Source organism: Phyllostomus discolor, chromosome 5 (genome assembly GCF_004126475.2).
Source record: "Phyllostomus discolor isolate MPI-MPIP mPhyDis1 chromosome 5, mPhyDis1.pri.v3, whole genome shotgun sequence".
NCBI classification, from domain to species: domain Eukaryota; kingdom Metazoa; phylum Chordata; class Mammalia; order Chiroptera; family Phyllostomidae; genus Phyllostomus; species Phyllostomus discolor.
Window position 1 is genome coordinate 79,961,656 of NC_040907.2, and position 20,749 is coordinate 79,982,404.

At 50.4% G+C, this 20,749-nt stretch overlaps 1 protein-coding gene across 1 annotated transcript in view; it reads right to left on the reverse strand.

Moving 5' to 3' along the window:
• The window catches only part of GMPR (guanosine monophosphate reductase), a 41,211-nt gene continuing 20,462 nt past the window's right edge, over window positions 1-20,749 (reverse strand). Inside the window, exons 5-9 of the mRNA XM_028513951.2 lie at window positions 17,916-17,997; window positions 13,921-14,027; window positions 6,622-6,664; window positions 3,979-4,138; window positions 1-506 (exon numbers count right to left, since the gene is read on the reverse strand). Of these exons, the coding sequence (XP_028369752.1) occupies window positions 326-506; window positions 3,979-4,138; window positions 6,622-6,664; window positions 13,921-14,027; window positions 17,916-17,997 (573 nt within the window). The 3' untranslated portion in view covers window positions 1-325. The remainder of the gene's footprint in view (window positions 507-3,978; window positions 4,139-6,621; window positions 6,665-13,920; window positions 14,028-17,915; window positions 17,998-20,749) is intronic.

The window sequence follows — 20,749 nt, forward strand, 5'->3', positions numbered from 1 at the left end:
TAAGTCTTAAGATAACAGTATTATATTAAAGTGAAACCATTTCCTTTTTTAAAAAGAAAGAAAAAGGTACGAGTGTTACTTTTAACAATGAGGTTATGGGTCCCAGGCAGCTGGGCTCTGACCACTGAGCCTGTCAGTGCTCTGCTTCCCAGCCCCACGAAAGGCACTAGGGGAGCCCCAGAGCCTCCAGGCAGCGGGAGGGGGAGGGGGAGGCAGCATTCCAGCATTCAGGAGCAGCCAGAAGCACTGATGGAACAGGAGGACAGTGTGAGCGCGGCTGTGTGTGGAAGCGTCCGTGAGCAGGACTGGCACCTCATCCGCAAGGTTAGCTGAACACCGTGTTGTGCTGTTGGGTCACCCGGATGAACGTGGCCCTCCTGCTGAGCTCTTTGAGCTTGGCGGCCCCCACATAGGTGCAGGTAGATCTCAGTCCCCCGAGAATATCCAGAATTGTGTTTTCTACATCCCCTTTGTAAGGCACTTCCACAGTCTTGCCTTCAGAGGCTCTGGAAGAAAAAGGAAGTGTTCCTTTTAATCGGGTTATTTTCCCTTAAGAACCAGCCAGAATTATCCCCAGCTTTAGCACCAGACGCAGCCCTAGGGCCCTCCGGTAGCTACATACCACCCTGACCCCATTCACACATTGCTACAAATGCTGAGCTGGCCAAGCCAGCATGTTAGGCAAACACAGCCCTCCCACCCAAAATGCATGACCTCGCTGCTGGCCACTCAGAGCCCCAGGGAAAGGAAACTCTGTCAGCAGCACTGGAAGGAGCAGGCCTGCACCATCCCCCACAATGGCATTCCCCTCAGCAGCGGGCCTCCACTCTGCCCCCTCAGAAACTAACTTCATCTTTCTACTCCACCTTAATCTGTACACCGGTCACCAACTGACCCAGAGCAGGGGACCTAGGACCCCTGCTGCCGCCTCGTCTGCCTGCCCTCCCTGACCAGCAACAGAAGCAGCCTGGAGCGCCAACCTCCATCAGCAAGATACAGTGACTCCCCTCTAACGGCCTGTCCTCCCAGGGTGGCCCTTTGCCGGCACATCCCCCAGCTTCCTGCCTGCACCTGCACACACAAGTCACACCTGCTGCCCTGGGCATGGGGTAAGGCCCCAGCAACGTGGAACCAGTGTAGAACGGAGGACTTGCTGGGCGCCAGAGACTTGAGGGCTTTGGCGAGCACCTTTCCTGCTTTCAGAGGAACATTTAGAAACTCCCATCTAGCATACAGGGCACACATGAAGCAACAGCCAGCTGTCCTTGCTGAGTGGTCCGCTCTTCGGAAGGCCACCAAGCGACACTGTTTGATTCTACACGTCAGGTTCCCATACTGCAAAACGGAGAGACATTGCCAGAAGGAAATCCCAAATCTATGTAAAACGCTGGCCCTCATCTAAGGGCCAGACAATCTGGAAATTGTAACAACTAACCAAATTGTTACTGGCACTTTCTCTAGCTGCTCTCTACCTAGGATTTCAAAAGGGTATTAACTGTTGTACACCAAAATCTACACTTGCAAGACTACCCTCCAGTGTAACGTAGCTATTTAAACCACTGACTAGACCAAGCTAGTAGCCTAGTGGCAGGCTTAGGGCACCAACATCGTGAAGCAAGTCACTGGTCACGTGCAATGACTCCAGTCACTGCACTCTGTGACCAGAGACTAGCATCTATGCACATGTGCTGGCAACGACTGGCATTTAATTCTTAGGTCCCAGGGCCCTTCCCGGTGCTTAATGGAAATTATCCAGCTTTTCATCGTTGTGTCTCTGCTAACTGGTGATGGCACCTTCTGCACGTCATTTATTGTTAATGCTCAAGTCTTCTCATCTGTAAAACAAAGGTACTTTGATCTATCTCCCATGGACAGCGTGAGAACTACATAAATGGTTAATGGCTGAGAAGGAATTAGCAAAGCATAAGTAACTCAGTCTTAATTAAATATCATGTCAAATAGGAGAACCATTCTTGTGAGGAGATAATGGGGCGAGGCTAACAGGGGAAGAAAAGGAAGGAGGGAGGGAGAAAGGGAAGGAGGGAGGGAGAAATGGAAGAGGAGGGGGGAGGAAGGGGAAGAGAGAGAGGGGGGAGGGTGTGGGCAGTGAGCAAGCAGATACAGCCTGCAGGGCCCAGGCTGCCTTTGGTCTAAGGCTCTGAGTCCTTCAGCGCATCCCCTCCTTGTCTGAGATTCGAGTCCAGTCCAGAACTGAGTCTTAACACTCCTGAATATTATCTGTTATGTCTAGACCCTGCTGAAATTACAGGAGACAGTTTTTCTTTCGGCCCTTGGTTTCTGTTTGTGCTAGAGCCTAGCCTGGCCTTCCCTATCTGCTTTTCCTAGAGCCCAAACCTGCTGTGACAGCTAGAGGGCAAAAGTACTCCAGGCAAAGTAGCCAGCTGCCGCCGAGTCACAAGGGCTCCACTGACAAACCAGAACCTGGGAGGCCGTACACCAGCCTGGGATGCTGACAGTGGCTGCTGGTGAAGACGGAGCTCTTGGCTGGGGGTCCAGGTTAGCACTGAGGCAGCAGCCCCCCTCCTTCGGCCCCCTACTCCCCACAAACATCGACCTCCTCTGTCAGCACACGGGAGAAAGCCATCCTTCTCGGGCTGCATGGGAAGGAGGGATCCCTTGTTCTGACCGCCCGAGGCTGCCAGGGTGACGGTATAAACATAGTCCCCTCCTCCTCTTTCACGCCCAGCCTCCCCCACACTGTCCTATCATCTTTACTGAGGTTTGTCCCAAGAGAGGAACAGACTGGGGAGAATGAGGACTGAAGTCCCCCAGTGCCCCAGTGGAGAACAGAACTCTGGGGAGTAGTACCCCATACCACTCGCCTGCCCACCGCCTGCCTGTAACTCTCAGGGGGTTCTGGTTTTTTACTCTGGATTGGCTTGAACCTTATATAATGCAGCTGAATCCCATGTGCTCACAATGAGCTATTAGGTAGGAAAGACAGGTAGGAAATGGAGGGTGTCAGCCTCAGAGGGCTCGGGTTTCCATCCCAGGGCCAGAGGCGTCCTGGAGACAGGCAACTGGCCCTCGTGGAGGGCTCCCTTCCAAGGACCCAGGGCTCACTGTCCCGCCCCTCACGCAACCCGCCATCCGCGCTAACCCCAATGAGCAGCAACAGCAGGCTCTCCAGCAGGGTGAGGCAGTGGGTACATTCTGTCATAAGGTTCTCAAAACACATGCAGAGAATTAAAATAGGAGGGGTTTGTATACTTGAAACCTATATAATTTTATTAACCAATGTCACCCCAATAAATTAAAAAAATAAAATAAAGTGGAAGTGAAATAAAGGTCAGATAATCTTTGGGGATCAAAGATTTAAAAAAAAGATAAGCAGAAGTGACCATCCTTTCTGCAATGAGTGATGATTAGATGGCCAAAGATGCTGCCTGCGTCAGCCACCAGAGTCTGGAGGCAGGTAGGGGCCCTACCTGAGCTGCCATAGGTCAAACAACCTTCAAGAAAGCCCGACCCCTGGTGGCGCTCCAGCCCACACCTGTGTCACAGGCAATGGGAGGCCCACTCTTCAACCCACTTCTTGTGGCTGGAACTCCTGCCAGGCCAGAGATGGGTGGGGACTGGGACAGTTTGGTGGCGGAGGCTCTAGCAGAAGGACAAGGCCACGGCCTTCCTGCCCACCCCCTGGAAGTCTGCAGTGCCACCTCCAGGACTGGCTGAGCAGGAGTCACACCTACTCACACGTTCCCCTCCTCACATTTCCAACCCACCCCAAAACACTTCTGCTCTCACTGCCTTTTGAAGGCCCCAAAAGCTACAAATACTAGTTGGGTAAAAAGTATGGCTTTTTAAAAAAAGAATGATGGGTTTTCTAGCTCCTTGCCACGGTACTTGAATGCAAGCAGAAGCGACAGTCTCTGAGACCTGTGTCCACCCCACTTCTGTAACAAGCAGGACAAGGGTGAGTCCTCGCCAGTGAGAGGCCTCCGCTCTGCCCCTTACCTGTATTCGGCTACACCTCCCGCGTGCTTCTTCATTGCTGTTTCAGAGCTCATCCCGTAGAAGAGCTTGAGTTTCTGCCCATTCCTCTCGATCACCTCTCCGGCACACTCGGTGTGGCCCGAAAACATCCCTCCAAGCATGACAAAGTCGGCCCCGGCTCCTAAACGCCGATCGATGGTGGGGACCAAAGGAAGCAGCAGAGGAAAGAGCTCAGAGAAAGTCGGCTCTGGAGACATCCAAGTGCTACCCCAACTCACCCTCCCCTCAGCTGTAGTCAAGAGAAAAGCGCAACCTCTCCCCTTTTGAAAAAATGTAAGAAGCTTCCCTTCGTAGGCAGTGGGGCACTGGACACTCAGGAAACGAATGCAGCCTCCTGAATGGCGGGGGCTAACACACAGGGCAGGCCTGAGGAGTTAATGATGACGCCTCCCTGCAGCCTGACTCTTTCAGAGTCGGAGACACAGAGTAGAGCAGCACTGCAGAGGGCACACGCCCAATCTCATACCTAACGCAGCAGCAGCTCTTCCGCACTGTCCCCGCCCCGCGCCTGGTCTGCCTGCGCTCTCAGCCTCGCACTCCGCGGAGGTCGTGAGAAGACCTCAGAACAGACGGAACCCCCTACTCTAGAGCCTGGGCATGGAGGAGAGAAACCTAAACATGCATGTATGTGCATATATACAATATATCCCGTAAAACTCTACCTCACTCTGCTGTGATAAATATTTGACTTCCAGAGTAATATCCTGTATGAGTCACCCAATGGCGTGAAACTCCCAGGCTAGGTACAGCGGAGACCAGCTACTGAGGCTGCCTGTGCAGGCTGGAGCAGGGCCGGGACCAGCTGGACCAGCAGGGCTGGCTCATGGCGGTGTCCCCAGCATCTGTCACAGTGAATGGCACCTGGGAGATGCAGAGTGACCAGTTGTCGGAAAGTAAAAAGTGCACGTGGAAGGAACAGAAACTGTCCCCACGCCCCATCCTGTCCATGGATAACTGTGCAGAAGGCTCTCCACTGACTGCTGCAAACTGTGACAACCGGTCCAACCGCTCCGCCCGGGGAAGTCCCACTGAGGGTGTGCACTCAGAACACGAGGGTATCAGGGTCTGGATGTACTAAGCAGTAAGGATGAAGGGCAGGGAGGAGCAAGCATGGGAACCCCTGAAAAGTGGCCTTGACTTCTGCCCTCTGATTGTTTCCATATTTATAAGAGGGCTCTGGCTGTGCAGGGCAGGCCCCTAGCCTGCAGTCAGGCAAGCAAGCACCACGGGACCTTTCCACGTGGCGACAAGCTTTGAAGGCCATTCCTTGCAGGATCCTTAACACAAATGCTGGCTCCTCGGCCCCCCTGCCATGATTACACAGGGGCGAGCACACCAGAGTCCAACCAGGCTGCCTGAGGCCCACAGTCCTGGGAGCAGATGTGAACAGCAGGAACACAGGGCTCAGACCCACTCAAATGATGCTTTGAAGTGGCTTCTAATCATTTTCATTTCCGAACTCTCACGCCCTTTCCTAGCCCGCATTTTCCCTGACAAGGCCCCTCTCCCTCACACCCACTCAGTTCCTGGCTGCACCCACTGGGAGGAGAGTGGACGAGGAGAAGACACCAGGAACATCGTCCAGATCTGTTATCTACGAGGCTCCTTCCTCAGGGCCCGTCACTTTAAAGTGTGCTCAGCCCCACGCTCAGCAGGGAGCCCCAGGGGCGACACCCCTCAGTGTGCAGATGCAGCTCAAAAATCAACAGCAAAACTGTCCTTGGGTCCCTAAGCAAGGGGTAACTGAGCACGTGAAAATAGCTGGAGTCCTGTGTTCTCCCTGCTCCACCCCTGACTTTGTCACTTGCCTCTTTGGAGCCTTGTCCCCTGGACAGTCTCCAGGGTTACTACAAACCCAGGGGCAACAACACTGCCCCATGTTTCCTTTTGTCACTTTTGTTTTGTTTTTCTGGAGCCAATGCCTCCTCGCCTAAGATGTTCTGTGGGATGTACCCTGAACCAGTGATGAAGAAGCAGATGCAGAGAACTGCCACCAGCATCACCCAGCTGTGCCGCCAGCTCTGAATTCTGAACAAAGCTCACAAAGGTCAAGGGGCAGGCGCAGCACATTGAGATGCTGGACCTCCAAGTGCTTCTGCAAGAAAAACCCAGGGTCCCCTGGCTGGGACCCCAGGTGCCAGCCCGCCCTCTCACACAGGTGGACACTGCTGCCCCTCCGTGGGGAGGGGGCTCCTCAGCCTCGGCTAAGAAACTGCTAGGGGGAAGCCAGCCCTCCTGTGGGGTTTCCCCAAAGGCCCTCCCTGAAGTTGCTGCGTCCTGGACCCGGTACTGGCCTTTCCCACAGGTGCCCTGGGCCTTCTCAGCCATGACGTCTAAGTCATGACTTCACCCACCCCCAGCTGGCAGGACGCCACCCCTAGATCTATCCCCAGGTGCTCTGCCACCAGCCAGAGTGGAACTGGTGCCAGATTTTAGGCCACTTGGGCCTGAAATCCAGGAAGTGGACACTCAGGACTGGCCCAGACATCCTTCCAGTTTCCACTGCCTCATTCCAGATCCCACCGTGTTCCCAGTCCCCACCCCACAGCCAGCTCCTGCAGGGAGCTCCCCACCCTCCCCTCCCCTGCCCTCCATTCCCCTTACCAAAGGCTTTGGCGACATCTCCTGGACACGTGCAGCCTCCGTCCTTCAAAGAGGAAAAAGCAAAGATGTGAGAGGAAGCTCGCCCAAGCTGTCCCTCTCCCCTGGGGTGACTGGGATTCCAAACCATCCCCGCCCCCCAGCCAACTGCACACCCTCAGGGCCAAAGCCCAACACTCCCCTCCTGGGGGCACCCTCGTGCCCCCAGCCTGCCCACCACCTGGACGCTGCTGAGCACAAGAGCAGCTCCTCCAGCCCCTGCACAACACGCCTCTCCATTCGCCCTCCAAGCTCATTCTCATCAGTAGTCACCTCTCCCCACCTGCCTGGTGTGAGGTGAGATTTATTTAGTACAAGAGCTGAATTATTTTAAGAGCCCAAAAGAACACCAAGTCAATTCCTTTATATCCCCAGCCACGCCATGTGATTCTAATTCACCTTCATGTGCAGTTGCCTTAGTCAGACATGTGTTCCTGACACCCACTCTGCCACCTGGGGCTACCTGAGTGCCCAGCAAGACAGTGGTTCTGGGGCTGCACAGCACAGGTCAGCTGCGGGGGTTGTGTTTAAACACCAGGAACACAGTACTCGGTGTCCAGGATGCGCAGCCACTGGGCTTCCTCGCAAACAGAAAAGCACAAAGTAACCAGGCTGCCTGCTATTTGCAGTTTGGCCTGGGTGAGGTCGGGCGGCAAGGTGGGGGAGGGGGGCGGCGGCGGGCAAAGGGCGGTGAGGGTGGCCTGGAATAGCAGCCAGACCAGACAGGGACAGGCAAGGAAGCAAAGACACCGGGCAGGCAGGGTCAGTGCCCAGGGCTGGCGACATGTGACAGAGCTCAGACTCAGTGTGGGTCTTGGAGAAACACCAAGATCTCAGAAGGAAGTGCCCGTCCCCAGAAAGTGGGACCAGCCTGGCAGTGGCCAGGCAAGCACTGGGATGAACACAGAAAACCAAGCCACTTAGACTCTCTGGCCTCACAGCTGGCAGGAAGGTGGGTGCGCCCAGAGCTGGAGGGTGTCTGTGCAGAATGGAACCGCTTTCCGAACAGCATCGCCAACTGAGGAGGACAAAGCACCTCTGGGACTCAGTCCTCTGTCCTACCGCCCTTCAGGCCTGTCACTCCAGGGTCGAGAACTCAGACGCTGTTCCGTGACTCCTCTGCAGTTCTGAGCAAGAGGGAGGTATGAAGGCTCGATCTTTTCCTGTCACACATATTTGCCGACGGCAGGCATTTCCCCCATCATGTGTGTTATTCCCATGTGGCTTCCCTGGCCCCCAGGCGGCCACGGCCCCCATGTGAACACATAGGGGACGGGTGGCTCTGTACATGCAGTTAGAGCCTCAAAGCTCCGCAACATTCACCCTCTCTTTGGAAGGCACAACCCCGTATGCCCTCAAGTGCCCTGCCATGACCTTTAAAGTGCTTTACCTCTTTATCCAGACCAGTTCTGCAAAGCAGGGCTTCAAACTTACAACCTCAAAAGGTGAAATAAACTCATGCTCCTGTTAAAATAGGTGCCTAACGCCTTTGGCTTTAAACACGTGCACACACCCCCCTTACACCTTTTGCTCACGTGCCTGTGAGGGGGCAGCTTGGGACTGGGAGGGTGTCTCTGTGGGGTCCTGCAATCCCACACTGCTGTGGTCAGTGAGGGGGCCTGCCTCAGGAAGGCCCGTGCTACTGGGACTCCAAGACAGTGAGCCCCCAGGGTGGCCCAGGACATCCACCATTGACAGGCCGTGGTGAGGTGCTGTGCTGTGGAGAGGAAGTCACACTTCGGGTGTCATCTGCTCACTCCGTTTGGGTTGCACTGTGGGACGGATAGCGCAGACTGACAAGCTGGACTGCACGTGTGACTCGGGGCCACCCGACGTCACACCATGTGGCAGGACAGACACAGGAACCGGTCCCCTACAACTGTTCAAGCCTCACTCTGGGGTATGTTTTTATGATTTTAGAGAGAAGGGACAGAGAGAACATCAGTGGGAGAAACATCGGTTGCCTCCTGTATGTGTCCCCACCGGGGATCAAACCCGCAGCCCTTTGGTGTACAGGATGACGCTCCAACCAACGAAGTCCTCCGGCCAGGGCGCCCTACTGCCATTCGCAGGTAATTTCCAAAAGGCCTGCAAAGGATGATTTCATGTTCTCAGGAGGCAGAGCAATAGGAACAGCCCTCGATCTAAGAAAGACACTGACTTTCATACATAAACACTCATGGCTGCTGGAAGCTCGTTTTTTAAAACAAGTGTGCAGCGCTTGCTTCAGCAGCACGTATACTGAAAAACAGTGTGCAAATATTCAAAGGGTTACTTGTTTTGTTTTTCAAAGCTGTTAGCGTCATATTTTAGTAGAAAAGGCATCATACCACACGAGCGGTGACCCTGTGAACTGTCGGAGTACCTCCTCTTCTTAAAAACACTTGCTTACCCCAAAAACAAGAGGCAGCAAAAGCAAGCATGGGGGAGGCTAAGGAATCTGAATCAAGCACCTACTATGGAGTTACAAACTCCATTTTTTTTTTATTTAAACACCACGAGAATCTGAAATCGACATTTTGTAGGTGGGCGTGGGGGGGGGGGGTGGCGGCAAGGCAGGTTCCGAAAGGCTGAGTGACTTGCCCAAGGTCACACAGCGGTGATAAGAGAAGAAAAAGATTAGAAGCCTGGTTGAGAGTAAACTCCACACATGTCCGGAAGCACACCTATACAGGCATCAGCAATGCTTCTCTGAAAATGAAGGCGATTCTAGTCATATTTATTTTCTTTACCTTCATCTGGAATTTTCCAAGCCTAAAAAATTATTTGAAAGAATTTGATTAGGTCTAAGTAAAGGCCTAGCCATTTCTGAAGTACTACATTAAATCAATGAACTCACAGGAAATTTGCCGACCAACCTTCACTTCTTTGCTGAGGGTCAGCGGGGGGACATGAGCACTGATAGGGTGTAGGGAAGGGGGGCTGGGGACTGCTTTGAATCAGCCCAACCTTTGACCCTCACAACCCCGCACAAGGGCAGGCCTCCTCAAATTGATGAGCACATCTCAAAGCCTCTACAAAATGTGCTGATTAAAATGTTGAACTTGCATAAAGAAGAGACAACAGCCACCCCAGTCAGCCTAGGCACAGGACTTTTTTCAGGTCCTGTGAAGTGCTGCACAGTCCAAGCCATTTTGGTCATTGGTTCAAATCGCCCCCTTTCCGATGGTTCAGCTGGGATGATTCTTGACTCTGCCCTAAAGACGCACTTGAGCACTCGCAGGGGAAAGGCCTTGGCGTAGAACAGATTAGGCTGAAGTCTCCCACGGCAACGTGGTGGGAAAATGAGCAGCCCTGGGACCCTGTGAAACCTGCACTCTTCATGGCTTCAGCAAGCCCTTCGCCATCTCTGAGTCTCCTCATTATTTAATGAGAGCGGTCAAGGGCGAGAGGGGAACAGTGGAGGTGGACACACTCCGGTCTGAGTGCTGGCTCAGCCTCTACTGGCAGTGTGACGCCGAACAAGTTACTTAAGGACTCAAAGCCAGTTTCCTCTCCTCATGTGCTTGTTAATTGTATGTGCCAACTTGACTGGGCCTTGGAGTGGCCAGATATTTGATTAAACATTATTCTGGATGTTTCTGTGGGGGTGTATGTGGATAAGAATCAGTGGAGTGAGTAAAACAGACTGCCCTCTCTAATGAGGGTGGGTCTCATCCAATCAGTTGAAGTCTTGTGTGGAACAAAAAGGCTGACCCTCACCCGAGAGAACTTTTCCTAACTGACTACCTTCAAATTGGGGAATGGGCTCTTCCCTGCCTTCTGATTCCAAAGGAAACAATGGCTCCTCCTAGTGTTCAGACCTGCAGACTCAGACGGGAACTCCACCATCAGCTGTCTCCAGCTTGCCAAGTCATTATACCACAGATCTGGGGACTTTTCACCCTCCATGATCACCTGACCCAATTCCTTATAAATCTCTCTCTTACCATATGCACACAAACTATTGGATGTTTCCCTGAAAACCCTGACTAATACACCTATCAAATAAAGAGAATAGCTACCTTGTCAGGTTGTTGCAAGGATTAAAGATTATATATATATATTATGCCTGGTAGATAGTAGATGCTCAATAAATGACAGCCATTACTTCCTCCAAAGCTGTTTCCACCTCTCCAATTTTCTCCTTTGTGTGATGTCCCTAGCAGACGACAAGACAAAATTAACAGGTCACACCTTAATCTTTACCTATGTAGGGGGCGTCCTGAATTTTTCAGCTCTTTGCCTCTCAGCAGCCCATGCAGGCCACAATAAATAGAAACCTGATTCAAGTCCAGCCTCTTGGGTGTAAGCACCTGCAGAACAGACTCTGTGCTGTGGCTTCCTTCTGAACTTCACCGGCGCGGATGTGCTAAGTCAGCAGCTGAAGTGTGAAATGAGACAGCTGGGAAGAAACTGGACAAAATAGCAGGATCCAAACCATCTCCCGAGGGTCTAGGACTGCCAGCAAGTGGGACAAGCTGCTTGTGAAACTCCATTAGTCAAAGGGATGGTAGGGAAATGGCTGCTTTGAACTCCAAGAAACTCAGCTGGTTAGAAAGAATGAGCTGGCCCTGACCGGTGTGGCTCAGTTGTTCTGCAAAGCTAAAGGTCGTTGGTTCAATTTCCAGTCAGGGCACAAGCCTGGGTTGTGGGCTTGGCCCCTAGTCAGGGCGCATGGGAGGCAACCAGTCGATGTTTCTCTCCCTTTCTTTCTCCCTCCCTTCTCCTCTCTAAAAATAAATAAAAATATTTAAAACAACATAAGAAGGAATGAGTTAAAGTCAAATACAGACCCCCTGTAAGTCTGTGAACTTCATTTGATCTTTTGGCTACAAATTGAACTTCTAACCGCATCTAGGCAATCTCTCACCATGAATGGAAAATCAGAAACCCAGAGCACCAGCAGCACAAGCCTGAGCCACCATTGTCCCTAACTGACACATCCAGGGCTGTCCTCTGGTGCTGGCAGGCGAGAGAGACCTGACTGGAACAATGGCCCGACCGACAGAAGCCAGCGGTTCTCCACCTCGACAGCCCATCAGGGTTACCTGGAGGGCCTGCTAAAACAGATTCCTGGGCCTCACCCTCTGAGTTTCTGATTCAGGTCCAGATGGGGTCTGGAATTTTCTAACAAGTTCTGAGCTGATGCTGATGCTGCTGGTTGAGCACCACACTTAGAGAATTGCTGTAAATAAGCTGCAAACTGGGTGTGCTGTGTAAGGAGATCCCAAACTGATTTCCCATCAGTAACCTGTGGTGCCAGCAGAGCCGCTACCCTGCCCACAAATGGCCCCCTAAAATTTCTAGAAAGGCCCAAGTATGGGATCTTAGACTATGTTCACAGTAAAACTATTAATTTGCCCTCCACTGATTTGGAAATGGTGGCCATTCAAGGAATATAATGCAGGGTCTAAATTCTGATTAAGATTCTGGATGGTAATACAGACTTAGGACTGATTACGTACAGTGCTTTGGAGGCCAGTGCCTAAGGGTTGAATTCACGAGGATGGGGTCCAGGAGTGTTGACTGTAAGAGGCTTCCCTGGTGACTCTCACACAGTCAGCCCAAGACAGGGCTACAGTGAGCCCCTGAGAACCACTGGCACACTGGAGAAAGTGCAGTCTGACAACTTCTCACTCAGCCACCTCACGCAGCAAATGTAGGAGGACGGCTGCATGTCAGCCGAGTCTCACACACACCAGTTGTTCCATAAATGAGTGGTAATCTGTTCACTGCAGCAAAAGCTAAAGGGAAGGGTATTGAGTGGAGGGTCTTAGAACTCGGTCTGCAGCCACTCAACGTCCAGTCATTGCCAGCTCCCAGAGCAATAGTAGGAGCTGCTCCGTAAGGACTTCCTGCCTGCGTGGACGGGCAGGTGGAGAGGCTGGATGAAGAATCAGAACGAGCACAGGAACTCTGCACTGGACCTCGAGTTAAGGGCCTGGCCCTTAGCTCCGGTTGTTGCCTGAGGGTCACATGGGGGAAAAACAGCGACAGCTCACACACCGTGGCAGCGCTCAAAGCAGAAAGCGTGACCGTAGGCGTGTCAGCAGGCCCTTGAAGCACTTGGGAAGTCAAACCCCACAGGTGGAAAGGCTGAGCCAAAATCTACCAGGTATCACTCTGCCAGGACATGTAATTTATTGCATCTGGACTTAAAAAAATAACCTATTATTTTAGGTGGGTGCATAGCTTAGGAATTGTACAGCTGAAAAGAGATGAAGATTTAATTTACTAGATTCAATATGAATCCATTGTTATAGAACCACTAAAAATGTGTCACTACGTCAGAATTTGTAAAAAAAAAAAAAAAACCCACACATATATATCATCTAATTAATAGGAAGCAATAGTTCTTCCATCCAACCTATCCAATTATATCTCACATATTCTGTCCTGTTCTGATCAATTCCCATGTAGAAAGGCAGCGACATGACAACCCCTCCAGCTGTCTGAACTGTGGTCACACCGACAAGGTGGAGCAGAAGTACAGGTACACGGAGGGTTGCAACTTGCCTAATTCAATCCTTAATATTTGGTGTCTGAGCACTTGGTGCTGTTCTTCCAGGAGCTCCGTGAAAGTGCTGTGAGTTCACTGTCTCGGCCCCTCCTCCCCTCCTCCCCATTCATGTCTGAACCTGCAAAAACCCAACTTCTGCCCCTGGGAGGCCACTGAATCTGCTCTCACTATGGTAACTGGTGACCCACTGCTAGCATCTGACACCACCACAGATGTGATTAGCTAAGATGAGGTTATCCTGAAGCAATATGACTGATGTTCTTATAAAAAGGAGTAATCTGGACACAGTAATAAACACAGGGGGAGGATGCTACATGAAAATTGGAATTGTGGTGCCACAAGCCAAGGGACTGTTAGAAGCTCAAGAGGGCTGGAACACAGCCTTCCCTAGAGCCGTCACAGCCCTGCCAGCACCTTGATTTTGGACTTCTGGTCTCCAGGACTGTGAGACGATACATTTTTCTTAAGGCCCCAGTTTGGGGTGGCCCTACCAAAGCTCCCACATATCCCTCATTATGCTACCGACCACTTCCAGTTGTTACTGACCGAGGTTCTCACTGGCTAGGTGTGTTGCCTCGCTGGCTGCTGAATAAGTGGGGAGCAAGGTCAGGACCGCAGGACCTGCTCATTCCCAAGCCCACAGGGTGCCGCTGGGTAAATGGCAACCAGAAGCTGGGGTCAGGAAGCAGGGCCCTGCAATCCCGAGCTACTCCCTGACCGCGCCCCCCCCCCCCCCCCCCCCGCACCACCTGCAGACTTACAGAAATGATGTGTCCCTTCAGGCCGTGGGCAGAGTCAGCGCACTCGATCACAGCACTCAGCTGGGGGTAGCCCACCCCCGTCTTGGTGCGGGTGGTACACACGGAACCTAGATGGAGGAAGAAGTGAACCCCAAAGAGAGGTGATTAATAAATGAGCAGAATGGGACACCCATCACTGAATGAGCAGAGTGAACCTCTATCATGGTCCCACAGCCCTGCCCCCACTTACTGGGGTGAACTTTCCTCAGCAGAGGGAAGGCACGAGGGGCGGGGCAGCACCGGAGCTCGATTATAACCACACCCTCAGGCCCACGCCATGTCATCTGCTCACATCTACAACAGATCCCACCCTGTAAACTGCCACCGTCACTGTCCCCTATGGCTGCGCACCAACTCGCCACGCTTAGACCCCATTCCTTTCCATGGCCCTCCACTTCTCCACTCAACCACACTACACTTCCAGGGGCCTCTCAGACTCCTCCCATAGCCTCCAGCCTTCTAACTTCTCTACACTGCAGTGCCCTGCTTGTGAAATGGAAATAAAAACCTGGCCTCACAGGGCGGTGGCAGAAATGAAGTGACATAAGGGAAGACAATTGTTTGGCCCAGGACCTGGCGCTGACCCTATTCCTGTACCCCCGTTCTCTCCCAGCTCTGTCCTCCACACACCCGGCCTGGTGTTCCTCTGGGCCTCACAGTCCATCTCCAGCCCGGTCCAGCATCTCCGTCCAGCCTGGACTCTGAAGTCAGCCACCTAGATGCCTTCATCCTCTTGACCTCTGTCCTCCCCACAGTCAAAGCCAGTTCTCTCAGACCATCTGCATTATAGTCCAAGCCAAGTCATGCCAGAAGCACCAGCATCTTCCCCCCATGTCTGCTTGCTCAAGACCTGCCCTTCCCTCCAGGTGAGCACCCCTGCTCCGAGAACACCCACATCACATTCCTGAATGTCCACCCTCTTGCCCCCCACCTCTTGTCCCCCTCCCACTGACCATGCTCCAGCCACGCTGATCTTTCAGTTCCTCCTGCACGGTGAGTTTCTCCCCACTTTAGGGATTCTCTGTACATGAGGTTCTCTCTGTCCAAACACTCCCCTGTGTACCAACACCCTGGCTGGCCTTGCCAACCCCTTCTTATCTTTCAGGCTTCATCTTAAATGTCACTGCCTCCAGGAAGTTGTTTGGCATAGCACTCCTTTCAAAAAGAGGCATTTAAATAGTGATTTGTGTAAGAACCAAGGGCCTGCTTTCTCTGTTACATGGTGAACTCCCGGATGCTCACTGCCGCAGTGTGCTGAGAATAGAGCCTCGTACATAAGGCGCTGTAAATAGACACTGAAAGAATGTGTGAGCTCAAGAATGAATGAGTCACCCACATCCCTGTCCCCGCTGCTGCTTTGCCATCCGTCAGTCCCTCCTGGTGCCCTATGGTGCCGATGATGAAGCTCCCTGAAGCCAGTGTGAAAACTGGGCCGGAAGTGGGGGTGAGGGGCCCAGAGCCCCTGCCTCCTCTCTTGCTCCCCCCCACCACCAGTGGCTTCACAGCTTCACACTATGTCTTTAGGAACAGGGTTAGACAGAGAACCATGTCTATACTCCCAGACCTGGCTTCACCAGGAAAACAGGGTGGGGGACCTCCTCCTCCTGCATCTATCCCCCTGAAGGTCGGAATCCATCTCTTTAAGTCCATCCTTGCAGCACATGCTGCTCACGATCCCGGAGCCAACGAGCATCTCTCCCCGCCCTCTGCCCCAGATGTGCCCTGGGAGAGGCAGAATTCATCTTATAACCTGGGTCAAAACTGGCTTTCCTCCCTCTCCCCCACTCAATCGCTACACTCTCAAAGGACGGCAGCAGCCTCGGCTGTAGCAGGAGCTCTGCACAGGAGCTCTGCACGGGCGGGGGGCAAGGCATGGGAGCTGTCTTTTTTCTTTACTATTCAAATCTTTAATTACTCAAATTTAGTTTAGGCTATAGAGTTGCACTTTTCGATGTGGACATTCTATGTAGCTCTTCAGAGACTTCAAACAGTCTTCACCCAATCAGGGCAGTAAAAAGATCCTAAATCACAGACGTTTGACAGCCCAGGAGTGTAACACGTTTTTGAAAAATGGAGATCTGGTTTGTCCCCTTCATTTCCAGCTTCCGAATCTACTTTGAGGATGGCGCCTATTCAGTGTCTGGAGTCTGTGGGCCCTCAGGGGACACTCTGGATCCACAGCCCAGAGGATTCCTCTGTGGAGGCGGGTCCCATTCCCAACTACCATCTTGGCAGCGGTCTTGATTAACCCCCAGGTTGGAAAGAGAAACTGGGTACACATTTTCTCCCAGTTACAGGGGCAGGGTGCCCCTTTTTAATGTTTTTTTTTCCCAGTTCCTGGGAGTGGTTCCAAAGCAAATCTTTTTCAATGCTGCCATTTAGATTGCAATATTCATTGTTTTTATTCTATAGAATTTGTGAAATGTCACTATAATCTCCAATCAACTTAAAGATGCGGTTCTAATATATCAGGCTCAAAGGGAACCTCTTAGTCCCTTCAGTCACGTCTCTTATAAACAGACAGCCTTGGAGTCACACAGTGACAGTGTAAGGACAATAAATCCTTAGGAGAAGCAGAACATACACATACAGACCACAGCTCAATGCTCAAGATAACATCAAGGACAACCCCTGGAGAGCCAAGAAGATCGCTTACACATCTTCTCGTCCCGTACAGCACCCACCCTGCACAAAGGCACCTACGACACCCTCACCACACATTCCTGACTTGTGAGTAACTGCTGAGTGCCCTGCCTTTTGTCTGCTGGTCTGGTACTAGCCTGTTCCATTCTATCACAAGCCCGGTCTGTGACAGCCTGTCCTAAGCGGGAGCTGCTTGTAAGCAAGAACCGTGCCTTGTCTTTTCTTCGACTTCCAACAATGACAGACACTTGGTAAAGACCAGAGCTGTCTTTTCTGTTGCTCGGAGTATGTTACAAATTGGCTTAGGTGAGTGGCAATATAAAAAGCCCAATCCTGACAATCTCCCTGTGTGTTAAACTCCTGGTGCTTGGATGAGCGTACAAGGTTCTTCTCCCATAACAGTCCCCTCACGTGCAACCTCCCCTCAAGGCTGACAAGTGTGCAAATCACAGCCCAATAGTGTCTTCTGCCCACAGTACTTCCCCACACTCTTCTGTTAGTTAGGATGTGCTTCCTTTTCCAGTAATGCCTTTTGGGTAGGCAATATTTTTAAGTCTTTGCTGTTTTTTTACTCCCATTTGAAAAGTACACCTTCTTTCCTTCTCTCCCATCTTAGTGTCTGATTAACCATGAGTGTGAAGGAAGAATTTAAAAACATGGAAGCTCATGCTCCGGTGTGGCCAAAAGGGGCAGCAAACGTCACCTGGCCCGGAGAACCAGAGCTGCCAGTGTAAGGACAGAAAGGTTCCGCCTTCTTCCCCCACTACGGTGTCAACAGGCTGTCCTAGGAGGAAAGGCCTGAGAAGGTATGGGCCAATCTGATGTGGGTATGGATCAGGTGAGGAGTGAAAGGTGCTAACTACCTGGGCCATGGGTCAAGTTCAAATGTGGCCTCCCAGCTGCATGCGCATTTGCCATGTTTGGCATCTCTCGAACACTCACAGAAACCTGAGTTATTCATGCCCTTTAACTGTCCCGTGGATTCTTCACCCTTCATCTTCCTCTTCAAGGTATATAGAGTCATTAATGAAATCTGCATTTTCTCTTCCACAAGTGTATTCTAAAACCTGGACCTTACATTCTAACCACATCCAGGCTCATTTATTAATTCTCTGGAGGCATCAGATAGCAACTCAATGACATTTCTAATGAGGAGCTTCTTCTGAAAGCTCAATGAGAGTTTCAAAAGAAATGTACTTTAAACTTGGGGATGGGTCCCACGTGGGCTCCCTTCAGGCATCTCCAATCTCCATAAGCCCTGGGCCCCATTTCTCCCCCCACACACCCTCTGCTGTGTTCCCAGAAAGTCTTACCTGGTCCAACTCCCACTTTGATTATATCTGCTCCGGAAAGAATCAGCTCTTCCACCATCTCTCCTGTCACCACGTTCCCTGCCTGAGACAAAAACTATAGCTCATGATCATGAACTACTCCTGGTGGTACAAGAATGAGCAAGAAACCACACTGGGACAGAAGGATAAGCATGTCCTGAGGCCACCAGGCAGTCAGGGACATTTCCAAAAAAAGGGGGGTAGGGAGATGAAACATTGGATCCAACAGGAGCCAGCATTAACCCCCAGAGATTACACTTGGGTAAAGTACAGAACTCCATGATGTTAGAGCTCCAAGACCTTAGACTGTCTAGGTCACAACTTTTTTAACATTTCAGCAATGGATGGACAATAAAGTCTTACAGAGAACCCGTGTACATAAAATAAGCAATACAACACTCTCTCAGCTTATTAAAATCTTTATTGTTGGGCATAAAATGCTTCACAGACTATAAAACCACTGAAAAATCTTTCCGGAGCCTCAGGGGCCACGACAAGAAAACTACTGGTCATCTCACAGCTGGGAAGACACCTGGGTGTCCCACTCTAGGGTCGGAGGTTCCCACCTGATGAAAAAGGGAACATGAGCCCCTGTGCTGTGGACCAACAGCACCGGAACCTGCTCTGTTTTCAGAACATGAAGCTGGGACCCTAAGAATATACATATAAACCAGGAAGTGGCAGAATCTAAAACCCAGAAGGATGCCTGTGGGTTGCAAATAGCACAAGTTCTTTCACTGCAGGAGTCTGGGAGCTCAAAAATAGCCCTTTTTATTACAACTTACTGCCCCGTGGATTCTTCAGCTGGTGCACAGGAGACTTGGCGAGATGCCTGACTGAGTCTTCACAACTGTGCGAAGTCTTATTTTGGGACCTGCATCCCTACTCATTCTACTCATTCACTTATTTATTTATTTTTGTATTGAAGCCCCACCGTCTTTCCACTGAACTGACCTCCAGAGGGAATTTTTCTTTTTTAACCTGGGCAAAGTGACTTTTACCTCCCTATAAAAGGATCTTGGCACAGGGAGATAAGAAGGGTCAAAGCTACTTTAATCCAAAGAGCCCCGGACAATGGGAAATGACAGGTGGTCCAGACGAGGGCTAGGACATAGGAGAACACAGTAAATGACAGAGGTGGCACTGCAGGTCACTGAGGAAAGGAACAATATTTCAACAGACTGAGCTGGGAAAGGCATCTTTGGGGAGGAGGCACAGATTAGCACTGATACTTTTCATCAAAATAAGCTTCAGGTGGATTATAGAGTCAAACTAAAAGTTTTATTCCCCCCAAACGTAGAAGAAAACCTTGAATACATGTAATAAGAATGAAAGTGAAAAAAATATAAACACAGTTCTGTCTACCTGAAAATAAAAAGCTTGTATACATATAAACACACAGACGCACTTGCACAACTAGCAAAGCTAAGAAGCAAACAAGCTGGTGGAGAAAACGGCCTGCAATGATGACGAAGGGCTCCTAGCCTTACAGCAGCTGTTCCAAATTTACAGGGAAGTGCTAACCCCTTGTTTCATAACTGCCACAGGACCTGAGCACACTCCTGAAATGAAAGCAACCAAATGACACAGTGAAAGTTGAACCTCACTAATAATCAATTTTAAATTACGGTACCAGTGAGGTACTACTTTTCACTCACCAAATTGCCAATGACTGTAAACATGAAATGCTGAAGAGAAAACAGACTTTCTTTCTCTGCTGGTGGAATGTCTATTTTAGTATAAGTTGTCTTAGAAAACAAAATATCCACATAGGAGAAATGCAAAAACATCTATATCCTTTGATCCAGTAAGTCTACCTCTAGGATTCCCTCCCAAGGAAATAACCATAGATTATTAAGTCAAAGGGTTTAACAACAAGGATATTATTTATAACAGTGCAGACCGGCAAATAAGAGTTCCCCAGATGGGAAGGGTTCAACAATCCAGGGCCCATCTAAGTGATGCTTTTAAGCTTGGTTTAATGGCATGGGAAAATGCTTTCAGTATAATGTTAGGGGAGACAAAAGGAAATAGTAAGATCTCCTTGTCATTAAAAAATAAAAACACGCCCTGGCTGGCGTAGCTCAGTGGATTGAGCGTGGTCTGCGAACCTAAGTGTTGCAGGTTCGATTCCCAGCCAGGGTACACGCCTGGGTTGCAGGCCATAACCCCCAGCAACCGCACGTTGACCTCTCTCTCTCTCTCTCTCTTTCTCTCTCTCTCTCCCTCCCTTCCCTCTCTAAAAATAAATAAAATCTTTATTTAAAAAAGCCCTTTCCTTTAAAAAAATAAATAAATAAAATAAAAACACACACACACACAAGTACATGTGTATATGAACACATACACCAAGATGCTAACAAATATGTCTAGGTAAAGGAATTACCTATGGATTGAATTTTTTTTCTTTAGAATATTCCAGATTTTACAGAAGAAATTATATTACTTTTATTAAATATAATTTTTTTGTTTTTGTCTGCTTTTTTAAACACAAGGACCAGCATAAACTCTGTACCCAAGAAAGAAGTTAATAGGAACCTGAGAAACAAGATTCTCATTCATCTTCATTGATCAATCTGCTGGGAAATAAACTTTTAAACTTTTAAAAATAAGATAAAAAATAAATATTTAAAAATAAAATAAATTTAAAAATACAAAAACTTAAGCTACTTTAAGCCCCCCCAGTCTCATTTTCAATGTTGATTCCCCCCCATCTGCTGCTACCTACAAATCATCTTATTTCAAAGGGCCTACTGTACATACAGTTATACAATTCAAGTCAGTTTATGATGGACGAACCAGGTACCCCCACGTAC